General features: G+C 38.8%; 1 protein-coding gene across 1 annotated transcript in view; it reads left to right on the forward strand.

Moving 5' to 3' along the window:
- Positions 1–14881, forward strand: part of LOC306660351 (ATPase PAAT-like) — a 30191-nt gene that overhangs the window by 756 nt on the left and 14554 nt on the right. Inside the window, exons 2-4 of the mRNA XM_079138493.1 lie at positions 12–215; positions 1059–1131; positions 3122–3325. Coding sequence (XP_078994619.1) covers positions 12–215; positions 1059–1131; positions 3122–3325 — 481 coding nt within the window. The remainder of the gene's footprint in view (positions 1–11; positions 216–1058; positions 1132–3121; positions 3326–14881) is intronic.

Here is a 14881-nt window from a genome sequence, read left to right on the forward strand (position 1 = left end):
CTTGTCCTCAGCCAGGACCTGGTGCGCCTGAGCGGGACCCCCGACCCCCGAGGCGGAGCCCCCTGCTTCCTCGACCTGAGCTGCGACCCCGAGCGGGGTGAAGAGGTCCTCGCGCTGGCCATCCTGAGCTCGGCGAGAAACATGGAGGTGTACGCGGGAGAGGAGTACTGCGGCACCGGCAGGGGCAGGCGCGCCTGCTGCGTCGGCGACGGCAGGTGCGAGGCGCGCGCGCCGGCGCTGCCCCTCTGAACCGGGCGTTGCTCACGGCCTGGCGCTGATGCCAGACCCGAGGGAGAGCACGAAACCTGCCAGTAGGCGGGCACGGTGTCGCCTGGACGCCTCTCCCAGGCAGGCCGATCAGCCTGGTTGTTTTCGTAGATGTGGAAATTTAGGGCTGGGTCAGTGGAAGTGAGGGGTAGGTCACAGCTCGTTAGTGGAAGGGTTTATGAGGAGGAGCCCTGGGGAGTGTTCCTAGTCTCTCCTTCACTCAGCGGCTGGCTTCCCCGATGTTCCTGAAATTAATGAATCCATCAGTCTGGAACCCCGAGCACAGTCTTCCTCTAGGAAGCCCATTTCAAGTGCAGCCTCGTTAATAACCTGTTACAAAACTTAAGCTCTGTGCCCCCAGCTCCCAGCAGATTCTGCTGCATTTAAAAAACATGACCGAAATTCTGAACTGTTCTATGTCCTGTGCAAGTTGAGCATAATAGGTGTGTTTATTGAGTTAGAATATGTGTGGCCTGTGCGCCGTGACTCAACGTGTGTTACTCCATCAGTTCTCTCGTCTACCGTAAGTGGCCCAGTGTGGTCCTTAAGGCAATGCAGGGCATTCAGGAGCCCCAGCTCCCTGTACCTCACCAGGAAAACTGAGTCTCAGGATTGAAATATTGTCCTGTAAGGTTGTTTTGTTCTTGCAGTGCTAGGGATCAAACACATTGCCTTGCACATGCTAGGTAAGCACTCTATCACTAAACTATACTTCCAACCCAGAAACATGTATTATTAAATACAACTATTAAAAGTGATGATTATAGTAAAAAAACATCTTTTATTTGTAGTGAATATGAAGAGATTATTTTATGCCAAAAATATCTCAAATTGGAATCGTCCCCACAAGCTTGTAAAATAAAGGTAAGTCATCACTAAATTTAAAATAATTTAAATTTTACCTAAATTGTTTTATATATGTGTGTGTGCTTTTATGTATATGCCACACACACACACAAACAATTTATTTTGGTTTGATAATATAATTAGTACAATGTTGTCCCTAGTTTTAATTCAGAAACTTTTAGTAAACATGTAAAAAGAAACTAATTTTCTAAAAAATTATCAGTTTTTTTTTAAACCACTGTATTATTCTTTTAAAATTCGACCATATATTCACTATGGAAAATGTATTATTACTATAGCACTACTTTACTAATACAACCCTGGGAAACTAAGCTTAAAAATATTTTTTTAATCCTTATGTAAATCTGTGGTGCCAAAAACACAAGCAGTTTTAGCCCCATTTATCAAGAAAGAATAGAATTAGAGAAGTGTCAGAAAAGGGAGTGAAAACATTAGTTGTATGTGAACTTTTGTGTTCAGCATAAAAAGTATCATTCAGGTTCACATTAATGATATCTGCGGAGTCTAGGGATGTTACTAAAACCCTTAATATTGACTCAACTCAGCTGCCGAATAGCACATTAGCCTTGAGAAGTTTCTTCATCTGTTTGGACCTACCTCTTGGGTAAAATTACAAGTCTGAAGAAAACAAATTCTTGTTTTTTGTTTTGTTTTGTTTTTTTTAATCTGTAAAATTTTGTGTTTACTATCTTTACTAATAGAAGTTTGTGAGATAGAGTGTTTTGTTTTGCAGTGCTGGGAATCAAACCTAAGGCCTTATGCATGCTAGTCAGGCACTCTACAATTGAGCTATACCCCCACCCTGAGATGTATTTATTTATTTAGTTAGTTAGTTTTTTGGTACTGGGGATTGAATCCAGGGGCACTTAACCACTGGTCGCATCCCCAACCCTTTTTAGTTTTATCTTGAGACAGGGTCTTGCTACGTTGCTTAGGGCTCTGCTTAATTACTGAGGCTGGCTTTGAACTTGAGATTCTTCTGCCTCAGTGTCCTGAGTCACTGTGCGTCATTGTGCCTGGTGAGATGTAGTATTAGAATAAGAAAAAAAAAATGTGATTTTCATAGCAGAGAGCTAACTCACAGAACTGATTATTCCAAGATACTATTGTAGGTAGTTTATACCTATAATAACTTCTATTAACAATAACTTATTAACAATAACAATAATAACTTCTATTAGCAATTTAAGTAAAATGATCCATTCATTTAGTGAATGATTCATTCCTTCTGCCTATGATGTCAGATACTGTACTGGGCATTTAGGAATTACCATTAATAAAGTAAGTTGAAATTCCTGCCCTCATGTTGCTCATATTCTACAGGGGCAAAACAGACAATAAGCAGACTCAGTGAGTGAAATAGGTCCTATATTTGATGGTGAGAAAGTATATGGGGATTAAAAAGCAGAGGGACAATAGACAGGTTACAATGTTAGATACAAATATAATGGGTGTTTGCTTCATTGATGAGGACTGTCATATCTTTGCTGTCACACTAAATTTTTTGAATTGGATCTGCATTTACCCATGTCTTTGTGACAGTCTGTGTCTCTCGTAGAGTGAGTATTTTTTATAACTGTTCTATGGAAGGACCTGGGACTCCAACAGATTTTTATTTAGGGAACCCTAGTATATCTAACTCTGGATTCTAACTCTGGAGAAGTAGTATGTAAAAGTTAAATGTTCCTGATACAGATTTTTGAGGACTTACTCACTGGTGGATACTAGGTATTTTGACTCATAAAACCATCTCTCATTTCTTGAACTCTTCACTCTTGCTTAGGTGATGCCAGGAAGTGACCTTAAATGATAATTTCTTTAAATATTATTTCCTGAAACTCTTGTTTTGTATTTCTTTTTTTAAAAATTTATTTATTTATTTATTTATTTAGTGGTGCTGGGGATTTGAACCCAGGGTCTTGTGTTTGAGGCCAGCACTCTACCAACTGAACTATAACCCCAGCCCCAAAACTCTTGTTTTGTAAAGTTGCTGTTCTTTGGTGAAAAGCAGTGTGTATTCATCAGTAAAATTGTATATATGAGACCAACTTCAGCAAATTCTTCACCAAGCTCTCCTGCTCTAGGATCAAGGATAGACCTTGACAAGGTCCAGACTATAATGGAGTCCATGGGGTCAAAGTCATCACCTGGAGCTCAGCAGTTGATGAATATGGTTAGGTTTCAGCAGCAGAGAAGTTGCTTTCTGGATGCCACTAAAAATGTCAGAATGTCGTCTTTGTACGAGAACCTGGAGCAACTTTATTTTTTTATTTGTACTTTTACTATTGATTTAAGCTATTATCTTTATGTGCTTTTGTAAACATAGTATTTCATACACTGTCTTACAAAATATTTTGACTTACAAAACATTTTGACCTTCAAGAATTTATTCACTTTTATCCAGCGAGTATTTAAGCACCTTCTCATTGAATAAAGCACTGGTTTTAGTGCTTTTGAGGATGTAAAGGTGACAAATTAGTCTATTGCCTGTCTTTAAGAATTTTTTGCATTCTAGATTATATAAGTGGGGAATGGTGAGGTAAGTTAGAACAGGTGTACTAAACAAGTGGCCTATCCAGGCCTCTAAAGATAAAGAGTAGGATTAGGCAGTTAAACTGGCAGGATACCATTCCAGAGAAAGAATAGTATGGATAAAATCTTTAGTGTTAGCTGGGCTCAGTGGTGCATACCTGTAATCCCAGTGGCTCAGGAGGCTGAGGCGGGAGGATCACAATTTCAAAGCCAATTTCATCAACTTAGCAAGACCTTGAGCAACTTAGTGAGATCCTGTCTTAAAATAATAAAGGACTGGTGATGTGGCTCTGTGGTTAAGCACCTGGGTACAATCCCTGGTACCAAACAACAACAACAACAAAAAACCATAAAACTTCAATGCTAAAAGAAATAGGGTATGGCCAGAAAATGAATAGAAGTCATTTTTCTGGAGTAAATGAATGATTGGAGAAGTTTAAGGTAGATATGAGTTAGATCATAGAGACCCTTGCATGCTATTTTACTTGCGTAAATATTTTGCCTATGTTTTTAAGAGATTTCAATTCACTATTCAATGTAAGGTAATTCAGAGGAAAATGTGACTGGAAAAAGGAGACCTTCTGCATTGAATTTTTCTCATCCAGAGGAGAGTGGGTGGAGCCTAAGATTGGGCAGAGTAACATAATGCTGAGTTGTGAGGTCCTAAACATCTGGGCCATTGTGATGGGACAGCTAACTTAATATTGATATTGCAGGAGAAAAATGAGTAACTCATGAGATTGGAATTTTAAGAATGGTGGTACCAGTAATATAAATTCTTTCCAAGAGAGGGAGGCACTTGGGGAAAAAGGAGTTTAGTTTTGGGAATATTCAGTTTTAGCGTAAACATGGCATTACCTGGGAGGATGTTACAGCATTTGGAAACACAGAATTGGGGCAGATGGAGTGAATCTTTAGGCTGGAAGGGAGGCTTAAGAGATGTGCCCACATGAAGGGAGAGACTGAAACTAGGAAGACCCCTGGTAGGTTATGGGAGAGGACAAAGGAACCAGAAGAGCAGGGGACCACAGTATGATCAAGTAGCAAGAGGAGTAACATCAGGCAGAGTGACTTCAAGATCTAGTCTTGTCACTTGTTAGTTATGCTTGCTTTGGGAGGTTCAGTCATAGTTTTAAAAATATGAATTCTCACATATAAAATCTAAATTATAACACTAGAAAGATCACAGGATTGATGTGAAATAGTACAAGTAAAAAACTTGTTAGTATTATGAGGTTCACAGTTATTGGAGAATGGCAAGTTAAAAGAACCAAGAGAACTGAAGAGTCTAGAAATCATACAAAGGAGTGTTTCAAGACAGACGGAAATCTGTACTTTTTTTTTCTCCTCACCATCACCTCACCTGGATGCCTAAGGAGGTTCCTAATGATCCTGCTTATCCACCAGAATGAGCTCAAAGAGTAGGTAGACCTTGTCCTTCCCTGTGTAAAGTCCCTGACTGATTCTTTTCACACTGAGAATTAATTCAAATTCCATATTTTCACCTCTAAGATCTGGGCCATGCCTACTTCCTCAAACTCATGGCCTGCAATATTTCCATGGACACCTTGCTTCAGATGTTGTGATATGTGTACTGCTCAAATTCCAATTGTATACCTACCTCAATCATTTCACTCAACTCTTACCTTCCCTTAATCTTGGCATGGCTAACTTTTTACTGTTATTCAGATATTGGCTTAAATATTGCAGTAGTGTCTTCCCCAGCCACCACGTTTAAAGTCACTTTTCCTTCCAAATCTATATATTTTCATCAGAGCCCTCTTAACTATTTTTACTATTGTTTATGTATTGATCTATCATTAAAATATAAGCTTCATGCAATCAGGGACTTTGTGTTGCTTATCTGTGGTTCCAAATAAGTATACAGTACACACACACACCCTTTGGATTATTAGCTAAGTACTCCCTGGAGATTTTTATTTTGGGGGGCAGGGGTGTGAGGTCACCCCTCTTGGTCAGTTTGAATAGTGATGAGATGGAAACTAAATTTTGAGGAATCAGGTAGTAAATGAGTAATTGGAATGTGTAGGTATCCAGATAAAGTGGTGGGTTTGTTTCAAGAATAATAGGGGAGAAAGATACTGCAGAAAGGGGAACAGCAAGAAAGAGATCACAACTCCATACAGGTACTGGCAAAAGAACAGATTTTTTTGGACTTTCCCAAGCAGCCCGGCTCCCTCCGGCAGGAAGAGCCTTTCTAGGCTAGCTTCTCGGAGTAGACCGCCCAGTGAGAGCCTTTCTACACAGAGCCAGCCACAAGTCCCGAAGCCAGCAGAGACCTCCGACCTGCAAGCAGCTTCTGGGCCCAGGGCTGGGCAGCCAGAGACCTCTCCAGGTCTCTCTCCCTGGAACCAGTAGTAGGCTAGGGGCAGCGTTCTTCAGAAGCACTGCATTATCAAGTTACTCCAAGACTTCAGGCTACTGAAGGCTGGTAGGTGATACACTGGAAATGTACAGGGACACTATAAGCCAATAGAGGAAATCTGCAATATCACAGAGTCCCACTGACATCTGAGCAATATGAGAAAACAAGGGAAGAAAATGTCCCAAGCAAACCTAGATACTATATCAATAAAACCCAATGACAGCACAGCAGAAGAAATGTCCGAAAGGGAGTTCAGAATGCACATAATTAAAACAATCAGGGAAGCAAACGAGGAGATGAAAGCAAACGCGGGCATTAAATGATCGCACCAATGAACAGTTAAAAGAGCAAATACGGGAAGCAAGAAATCATTTCAATAGAGTTAGAGATACTGAAAAAAAAAAAAAAAACCAAACAAATCCTTGAAATGAAGGAAACAATAAACCAAGTTAAAAACTCCATAGAAAGCATAACCAATAGGATAGAACACCTGGAAGACAGAACCTCAGATATTGAAGACAAAATATTTACTCTTGAAAACAAGGTTGACAAAACAGAAAAGATGGTAAGAAATCATGAACAGAATCTACAAGAATTATGGGATATCATGAAGAGGACAAATTTAAGAATTATTGGGATTGAGGAAGGCTTAGAGAAACAAACCAAAGGAATGAACAACCTATTCAATGAAATAATATCAGAAAATTTCCCAAATCTGAAGAATGAAATGGAAAACTAAATACAAGAGGCTTATAGGACTCCAAATATACAAAATTACATCAGACCCACACCAAGGCACATTATTATGAAAATACCTAACATACAAAATAAAGACAGAATTTTAAAGGCTGCGAGAGAAAAGAATCCGATTACATTCAGGGGGAAACCAATAAGAATATCAGCAGATTTTTCAGTTCAGACCCTAAAAGCTAGAAGGGCCTGGAACAACATTTACCAAGCCCTGAAAGAAAACGGATGCCAACCAAGAATCTTATACCCAGCAAAACTTACTTTCAGATTTGACGATGAGATAAGATCCTTTGTGATAAACAAAAGCTAAAGGAATTTACAAAAAGAAAGCCGGCATTACAGAACATTCTCAGCAAAATATTCCATGAGGACGAGATGAAAAACAATGATGCAAATCAGCAATGGGAGGAACTAGCCTAAAGGAACAGCCAAATAAAGGAGAAACCAAATCATGTCAAAAAACAAAAATGAGTCAAATGAATGGGAATACAAATCATATCACAATAATAACCCTGAATGTTAATGACCTGAACTCATCAATCAAAAGACATAGACTGGCAGATTGGATTAAAAAGAAAAATCCAACAATATGCTGCCTGCAAGAGACTCATCTCATAGAAAGAGATACCCATAGACTAAATGTGAAAGGATGGGAAAAAACATACCATGCACACGGACACAGCAAAAAAGCTGGAGTATCCATCCTCATTTCAGATAATGTGGACTTCAATCCAAAACAAGTCATAAGGGATAAAGAAGGACATTACATACTGCTTAAGGGAAGCATAAATCAGCAAGACATAACAATCATAAATATCTATGCCCCGAATATTGGCTCATCCATGTACGTCAAACAAATCCTTCTCAATTCCAGAAATCAAATAGACCACAACACAATAATACTAGGCGATTTTAACACTCCTCTCTCACTGCTGGATAGATCGTCCAAACAAAAATTGAATAAAGAAACCACAAATCTCAATAACGCAATCAACAATTTAGACTTAACTGACTTATATAGAATATACCATCCAACAAAGAATGAATACACTTTCTTCTCAGCAGCACATGGATCCTTCTCTAAAATAGACCATGTTTTATGCCACAAAGCTACTGTTAGCAAATACAAGAAGATAGAGATACTACCTTGTACTCTATCAGATCATAATGGATTGAAATTAGAAATAAATGACAGAATAAAAAACAGAAACTTCTCCAATACTTGGAGATTAAATAATACACTATTATATAATGAATGGATAACAAGACATCAGGAGGGAAATAAAAAAATTCTTAGAAGTAAATGAGAACATAGACACATCATATCACAATCTCTGGGACACTATGAAAGCAGTACTTAGAGGAAGATTTATTTCATGGGGCGCATTCAACAAAAGAAGTAGAAATCAACAAATAAACGACTTAACACTACAGCTCAAAGCCCTAGAAAAAGAAGAGCAGACCAACACCAAAAGTAGTAGAAGACAGGAAATAGTTAAAATCAGAGCCAAAATCAACGAAATTGAAACAAAAGAAACAATCGGAAAAATTAACAAAATAAATAGTTGGTTCTTTGAAAAAGTAAACAAAATTGATAAACCCTTAGCCACACTAACAAAGAGAAAGAGGGAGAAAACTCAAATTACTAAAATTCGCAATGAAGAAGGAAATATCACAACAGACACGAGTGAAATACAAAACATAATTAGATACTATTTTGAAAATCTATACTCCAACAAAACAGAAAACCTTGAAGACATCAACCAGTTTCTAGAGACATATGAATTACCTAAACTGAATGAGGAGGACATACACACCTTAAATAAATCAATTTCAAGCAATGAAATAGAAGAGGTCATCAAAAGCCTACCAACAAAGAAAAGCCCGGGACCAGATGGGTTCTCAGCCGAGTTCTACAAGACCTTTAAAGAAGAGCTCATTCCAATACTCCTCAAAGTATTCCATAAAATAGAAGAGGAGGGGAAGGGATCCAAGATGGTGGTCTAGAGGGAGGCTGCATTCCTTGTCGCTCCGCAACGCCGGATTCAAGCAGAGGATATCTGTTTCTCGGTGAGGCAGTTTTTGCTGCTTATCGATCCCCTGCTCTTTATCCCATTTGTCTGCCGTGATCACCTGCAATCTGCCAGCATATCGACGCCTTTTTTGAGAGCAGATTGCTCACTGTCAGGCGTCTATCATCCGCCATTTGCCTGCCTCTCGCCTGTCCATCACCTTCCTTACACCTATATATCACCCAACGCTCGAGGTTCACCTCATGATCATCCGACAACAGTCAGCAAACTGATCGCTGACCGCCAGTGGAGCACCAGCTGCCTGTTGCTGCCTGGAAGTTCACTGTTACAGTACCTGCAGGTTTGATTACACGTGGCTGCCGCCATTTTGAGACAACAGTCAGGCCCTGTAGGACCCCGGCCGGATTGACTGAGTTCCGTCTCCAGGATCCCTCAGCCCAACCGATCACTCCCTGCCTCTGGGGCCCTCACATCAACTGACTGCTCCCTGCCGCCAGGACCCCCAGACCAACTGACTGTGCCCTATCACCGGGAACCCAGACCAACTGATTGCACCCGGCCTCCTGGATCCCACAACCACACCAAACACACCTGACCTCCAGGACCCCTGCCGGACCAACTGCATCCTGTCTCCACCTGACCTCCAGCTGACCAGTACACCCCTGAGCTGCAGCTCCCCATTTGCCAACACATTTGGAAGCCAGAGCAGCCATCTTGGATAATCCTGGAAGCCATAGCTCCGATCTTTGGGTGGGGCAAATCCCATCCTGAGATGCCTGCTGGAGGCTTGAAGCTCATTGTCAGGTACCTCTCATACATCAGGCTACTGAACACTGGGAGGTTTCATTAGTATATGACTATTATACAGTATTTTCTTTTTTCTCCTTTTTTAAAAAAAAATTGTTTTTATTTCTTTACATTTCTTGCTTTCTTTTCCTTCTGTTTACCTGCTCCCTCAGAGTTCCTTTCTCCCTTATTACATGATGTTATTGTCCCCATAGGGGCTATTTGGTCTAGGATTGCATAGTGTCTGGGCACTGCTAATATTCATCTTCCCTTAAAGAAAGGGTTTTGGAAACCTATAGGGCCACTATAAACCTATAGGGGGAAATCTGCAATACCCCAGAACTGCAGCACTAGAGGGGAAGATACATGAACAACATGAAAAAACAAGGGAAGAAAATGATCCAAACAAATCTAGATTCTATAGTAATAGAATCCAATGACAGTATGTTAGAAGAAATGTCAGAAAAGGACTTCAGATTGTACATGATTAAAATGATTCGCGAAGCAAAGGATGAGATAAGAGGAAATGCAGGCAATGAATGATAATACCAATAAGCTGAAAGAGCACCTGCAGGAAGCAAAAGGTCATTTCAAAAAAGAGATAGAGATTCTCAAAAAAAAAAAAAAAAAAAAAAACCCAAACAAATCCTTGAAATGAAGGAGACAATAAACCAAATAAAAAACTCAATGGAAAGCATCACCAACAGACTAGACCACTTGGAAGACAGAACCTCAGACAATGAAGACAAAATATTTAATATTGAATATAAAGTCACCCAAACAGAGAAGATGGTAAGAAATCATGAACAGAATCTCCAAGAACTATGGGACATCATGAAAAGACCAAATTTAAGAATTATTGGGATTGAGGAAGGCACAGAGATACAAACCAAAGGAATGAAATAATATCAGAAAATTTCCCAAACCTGAAGAATGAAATGGAAAATCAAATACAAGAGGCTTACAGAACACCAAATGCCCAGAATCACAACAGATCCACACCAAGGCACATTATAATGAAAATGCCTCACATTCAAAATAAAGATAGGATTTTGAAGGCCGCGAGAGAAAAGCATCAGATTACATATAGGGGGAGACCAATACAGATAGCAGCCGACTTCTCAACCCAGACTCTAAAAGCTAGAAGGGCCTGGACCAACATATTTCAAGCTCTGAAAGAACATGGTTGCCAACCAAGAATCCTATACCCAGCAAAACTAACCTTCAGGTTTGAAGATGAAATAAAATCCTTCCAGGATAAACAAAAGTTAAAAGAATTTACAAATAGAAAGCCTGCGCTACAGAGTGTTCTCAACAAAATATTCCACGAGAAGGAAATGAAAAACAACAATGGAGGTCAGCAAAGGGAAGAACTACCTTAGAGAAAAACCACTCAAAGGAGAAACCAAGCTGACTTAAAAACCAAAAATAAGCCAAATGACTGGGAATATAAATCATTTCTCAATAATAACCCTGAACGTTAATGGCCTAAACTCATCAATCAAAAGACATAGACGGGCAGAATGGATTAAAAAGAAAGACGCAACAATATGCTGCCTGCAAGAGACTCATCTCATAGAAAAAGGCATCCACAGACTAAAGGTGAAAGGATGGGAAAAAAATCTACCATGCACATGGACCCAGTAAAAAAGCGGGGGTTTCCATCCTTATATCAGATAAAGTGGACTTCAAGCCAAAGTTAGTCAGAAGGGATAAAGAAGGACATTTCATACTGCTTAAGGGAACCATAAATCAGGAAGACATAACGATAGTAAATATTTATGCCCCGAACAATGGTGCATCCCTGTACATCAAACAAATCCTTCTCAATTTCAAGAATCACATAGGCCACAACACAATAATTCTGGGCGACTTTAACGCGCTGCTGTCACCACTAGATAGATCTTCCAAATAAAATCCAACCAAAGAAACCATAGAACTCAATAACACAATCAATAACCTAGACTTAATAGACATATATAGAATATTCCATCCATCAACGAGTGGATACACTTTCTTCTCAGCAGCACATGGAACCTTCTCAAAAATAGACCATATGTTATGCCACAAAGCAGCCCTTGGAAAATGCAAAAAAATAGAGATACTGCCTTGTGTTCTATCAGATCATAATGGACTGAGAGTAGAAATCAATGACAAAGTAAAAAAAGGAAATTACTCCAACACTTGGAGACTAAATAATATGCTATTGAATGAAACATGGATAACAAAAAACATCAGGGAGGAGATTAAAACATTCTTAGAGGTCAATGAGAATGATGATACAACATATCAAAATCTCTGGGACACTATGAAAGTGGAATTAAGAGAAAAATTCATTGCATGGAGCGCATTCCAGAAAAGAATGAAAAGTCAACAACTAAATGACCTAACATTACAGCTCAAAGCCCTAGAAAAAGAAGAACAGAATAACAGTAGTAGAAGACAGGTAATAATTAAAATCAGAGCTGAAATCAAAGTAGTAGAAGACAGAATAAAAGTAGTAGAAGACAGGTAATAATTACAATCAGAGCTGAAATCAATGAAATTGAAACAAAAGAAACAATTCAAAAAATTGACATAACAAAAGTTGGTTCTTTGAGAAAGTAAAAAAAATAGATAAACCCTTAGCCACACTAACAAAGAGAAGGAGAGAAAAGACTCAAATTACTAAAATACATGATACAAATGGAAATATCACAACAGACACCACTGAGATACAGAACATAATGAGAAGCTACTTTGAAAATCTGTATTCCAACAAAATAGAAAGTACCGAAGACATTGACAAATTTCTAGAGACATATGCTCCTCCCAAACTGAACCAGGAGGACATACATGATTTAAACAGATCAATATCAAGCAATGAAATAGAAGAAGCCATTAAAAATCTACCATCCAAGAAAAGCCCAGGACCAGACGGATTCTCAGCCGAGTTCTACAAGACCTTCAAGGAAGAACTCATTCCAATACTTCTCAAAGTATTCCAGGAAATAGAAAAGGAGGGTACCCTACCGAACTCATTCTATGATGCTAATATCACCCTCATACCCAAACCAGGAAAAGACACATCAAGGAAAGAAAATTTTAGACCAATATCCTTGATGAATGTAGATGCTAAGATCCTTAACAAAATATTGGCAAAACATATTAAGAAAATTGTGCACCATGATCAAGTGGGGTTTATTCCTGGAGTGCAAGGATGGTTTAACATCCATAAATCAATAAACGTAATCCATCATGTCAATAGACTTAAGGATAAGAATCATATGGTTATTTCAATTGACGCAGAAAAAGCATTTGACAATATACAACACCCCTTCATGCTGAAAACACTAGAAAAAATAGGGATAGTAGGAACATACCTGAACATTGTAAAGGCTATTTATGCTAAGCCCATGGCCAACATCATTCTTAATGGAGAAAAACTGAAACCATTCCCTTTAAAAACGGGAACAAGACAGGGATGTCCTCTTTCACCACTTCTATTCAACATTGTCCTTGAAACTCTAGCCAGAGCAATTAGGCAGACTAAAGAAATTAAAGGGATACGAATAGGAAAAGAGGAACTTAAGCTGTCACTATTTGCTGATGACATGATTCTATATTTAGAGGATCCAAAAACCTCCTCCAGAAAACTTCTAGACCTCATCAATGAATTCAGCAAAATAGCAGGCTATAAAATCAACATGCATAAATCTACAGCATTTTTATACGCGACGAAACAACTGAAAGGGAAATGAGGAAAACAACTCCATTTGTAATAGCCTCAAAAATAAAATAAAATAATTGGTTATCAATCTAACCAAAGAGATAAAAGATCTCTACAATGAAAACTACAAAACACTGAAGAAAGAAATTAAGGAAGACCTTAGAAGATGGAAAGATCTCCCATGTTCTTGGATAGGCAGAATTAATATTGTCAAAATAGCCATACTACCAAAAGTGCTATACAGATTCAATGCAATTCCAATTAAAATCCCAATGATGTACCTCACAGAAATAGAGCAAGCAATCATGAAATTCATCTGGAAGAATAAGAAACCCAGAATAGCTAAAGCAATCCTTAGCAGGAAGAATGAAACAGGGGGTATCGCAATACCAGAACTTCAACTATACTACGAAGCAATAGTAACAGAAACGGCATCATATTGGCACCAAAATAGACAGGTAGATCAATGGTACAGAATAGAGGACACAGACACAAACCCAAATAAATACAATTTTCTCATACTAGACAAAGGTGCCAAAAATATGCAATGGAGAAAAGATAGCCTCTTCAACAAATGGTGCTGGGAAAACTGGAAATCCATATGCAGCAGAATGAAACTAAATCCCTATCTCTCACCCTGCACAAAACTCAACTGACAATGGATCAAGGACCTTGAAATCAAACCAGAGACCCTGCATCTTATTGAAGAAAAAGTAGGTCTAAATCTTCACCTTGTTGGCTTAGGATTAGACTTCCTTAACAGGACTCCCATATCCCAAGAAATAAAAGCAAGAATCAATAACTGGGATAGATTCAAACTAAATAGCTTTCTCTCAGCAAAGGAAACTATCAGTAATGCGAAGAGAGAGCCTACAGAGTGGGAGAAAATCTTTGCCACTCATACTTCAGATAGAGCACTAATTTCCAGAATATATAAAGAACTCAAAAAACTCTACACCAAGAATACAAATAATCCAATCAACAAATGGGCTAAGGATATGAACAGATGCTTCACAGAAGAAGATGTACAAGCAATCAACAGATATATGAAAAAATGTTCAACATCTCTAGTAATAAGAGAAATGCAAATCAAAACTACACTAAGATTCCATCTCACCCCAATTAGAATGGCGATTATCAAGAACACAAGCAACAATAGGTGTTGACGAGGATGTGGGGAAAAAGGTACACTCATACATTGCTGGTGGGATTGCAAATTAGTGCAGCCACTCTGGAAAGCAGTGTGGAGATTCCTTAGAAAACTTGGAATGGACCTACCATTTGACCCAGCTATCCCACTCCTCAGCCTATACCCAGAGGACTTAAAATCAGCATACTACAGAGATACAGCCACATCAATGTTCACAGCAGCTCAATTCACAATAGCCAGACTATGGAACCAAACTAGATGTCCTTCAATTGATGAATGGATAAAGAAACCGTGGTATATATATACAATGGAATATTACTTAGCCATAAAGAATGATAAAATTATGGCATTTGCAGGCAAATGGATGAAATTGGAGAATATCATGTTAAGTGAGATAAGCC

The sequence above is a fragment of the Sciurus vulgaris genome (genome assembly GCF_902686455.1).
Source record: "Sciurus vulgaris genome assembly, chromosome: 4".
NCBI classification, from domain to species: domain Eukaryota; kingdom Metazoa; phylum Chordata; class Mammalia; order Rodentia; family Sciuridae; genus Sciurus; species Sciurus vulgaris.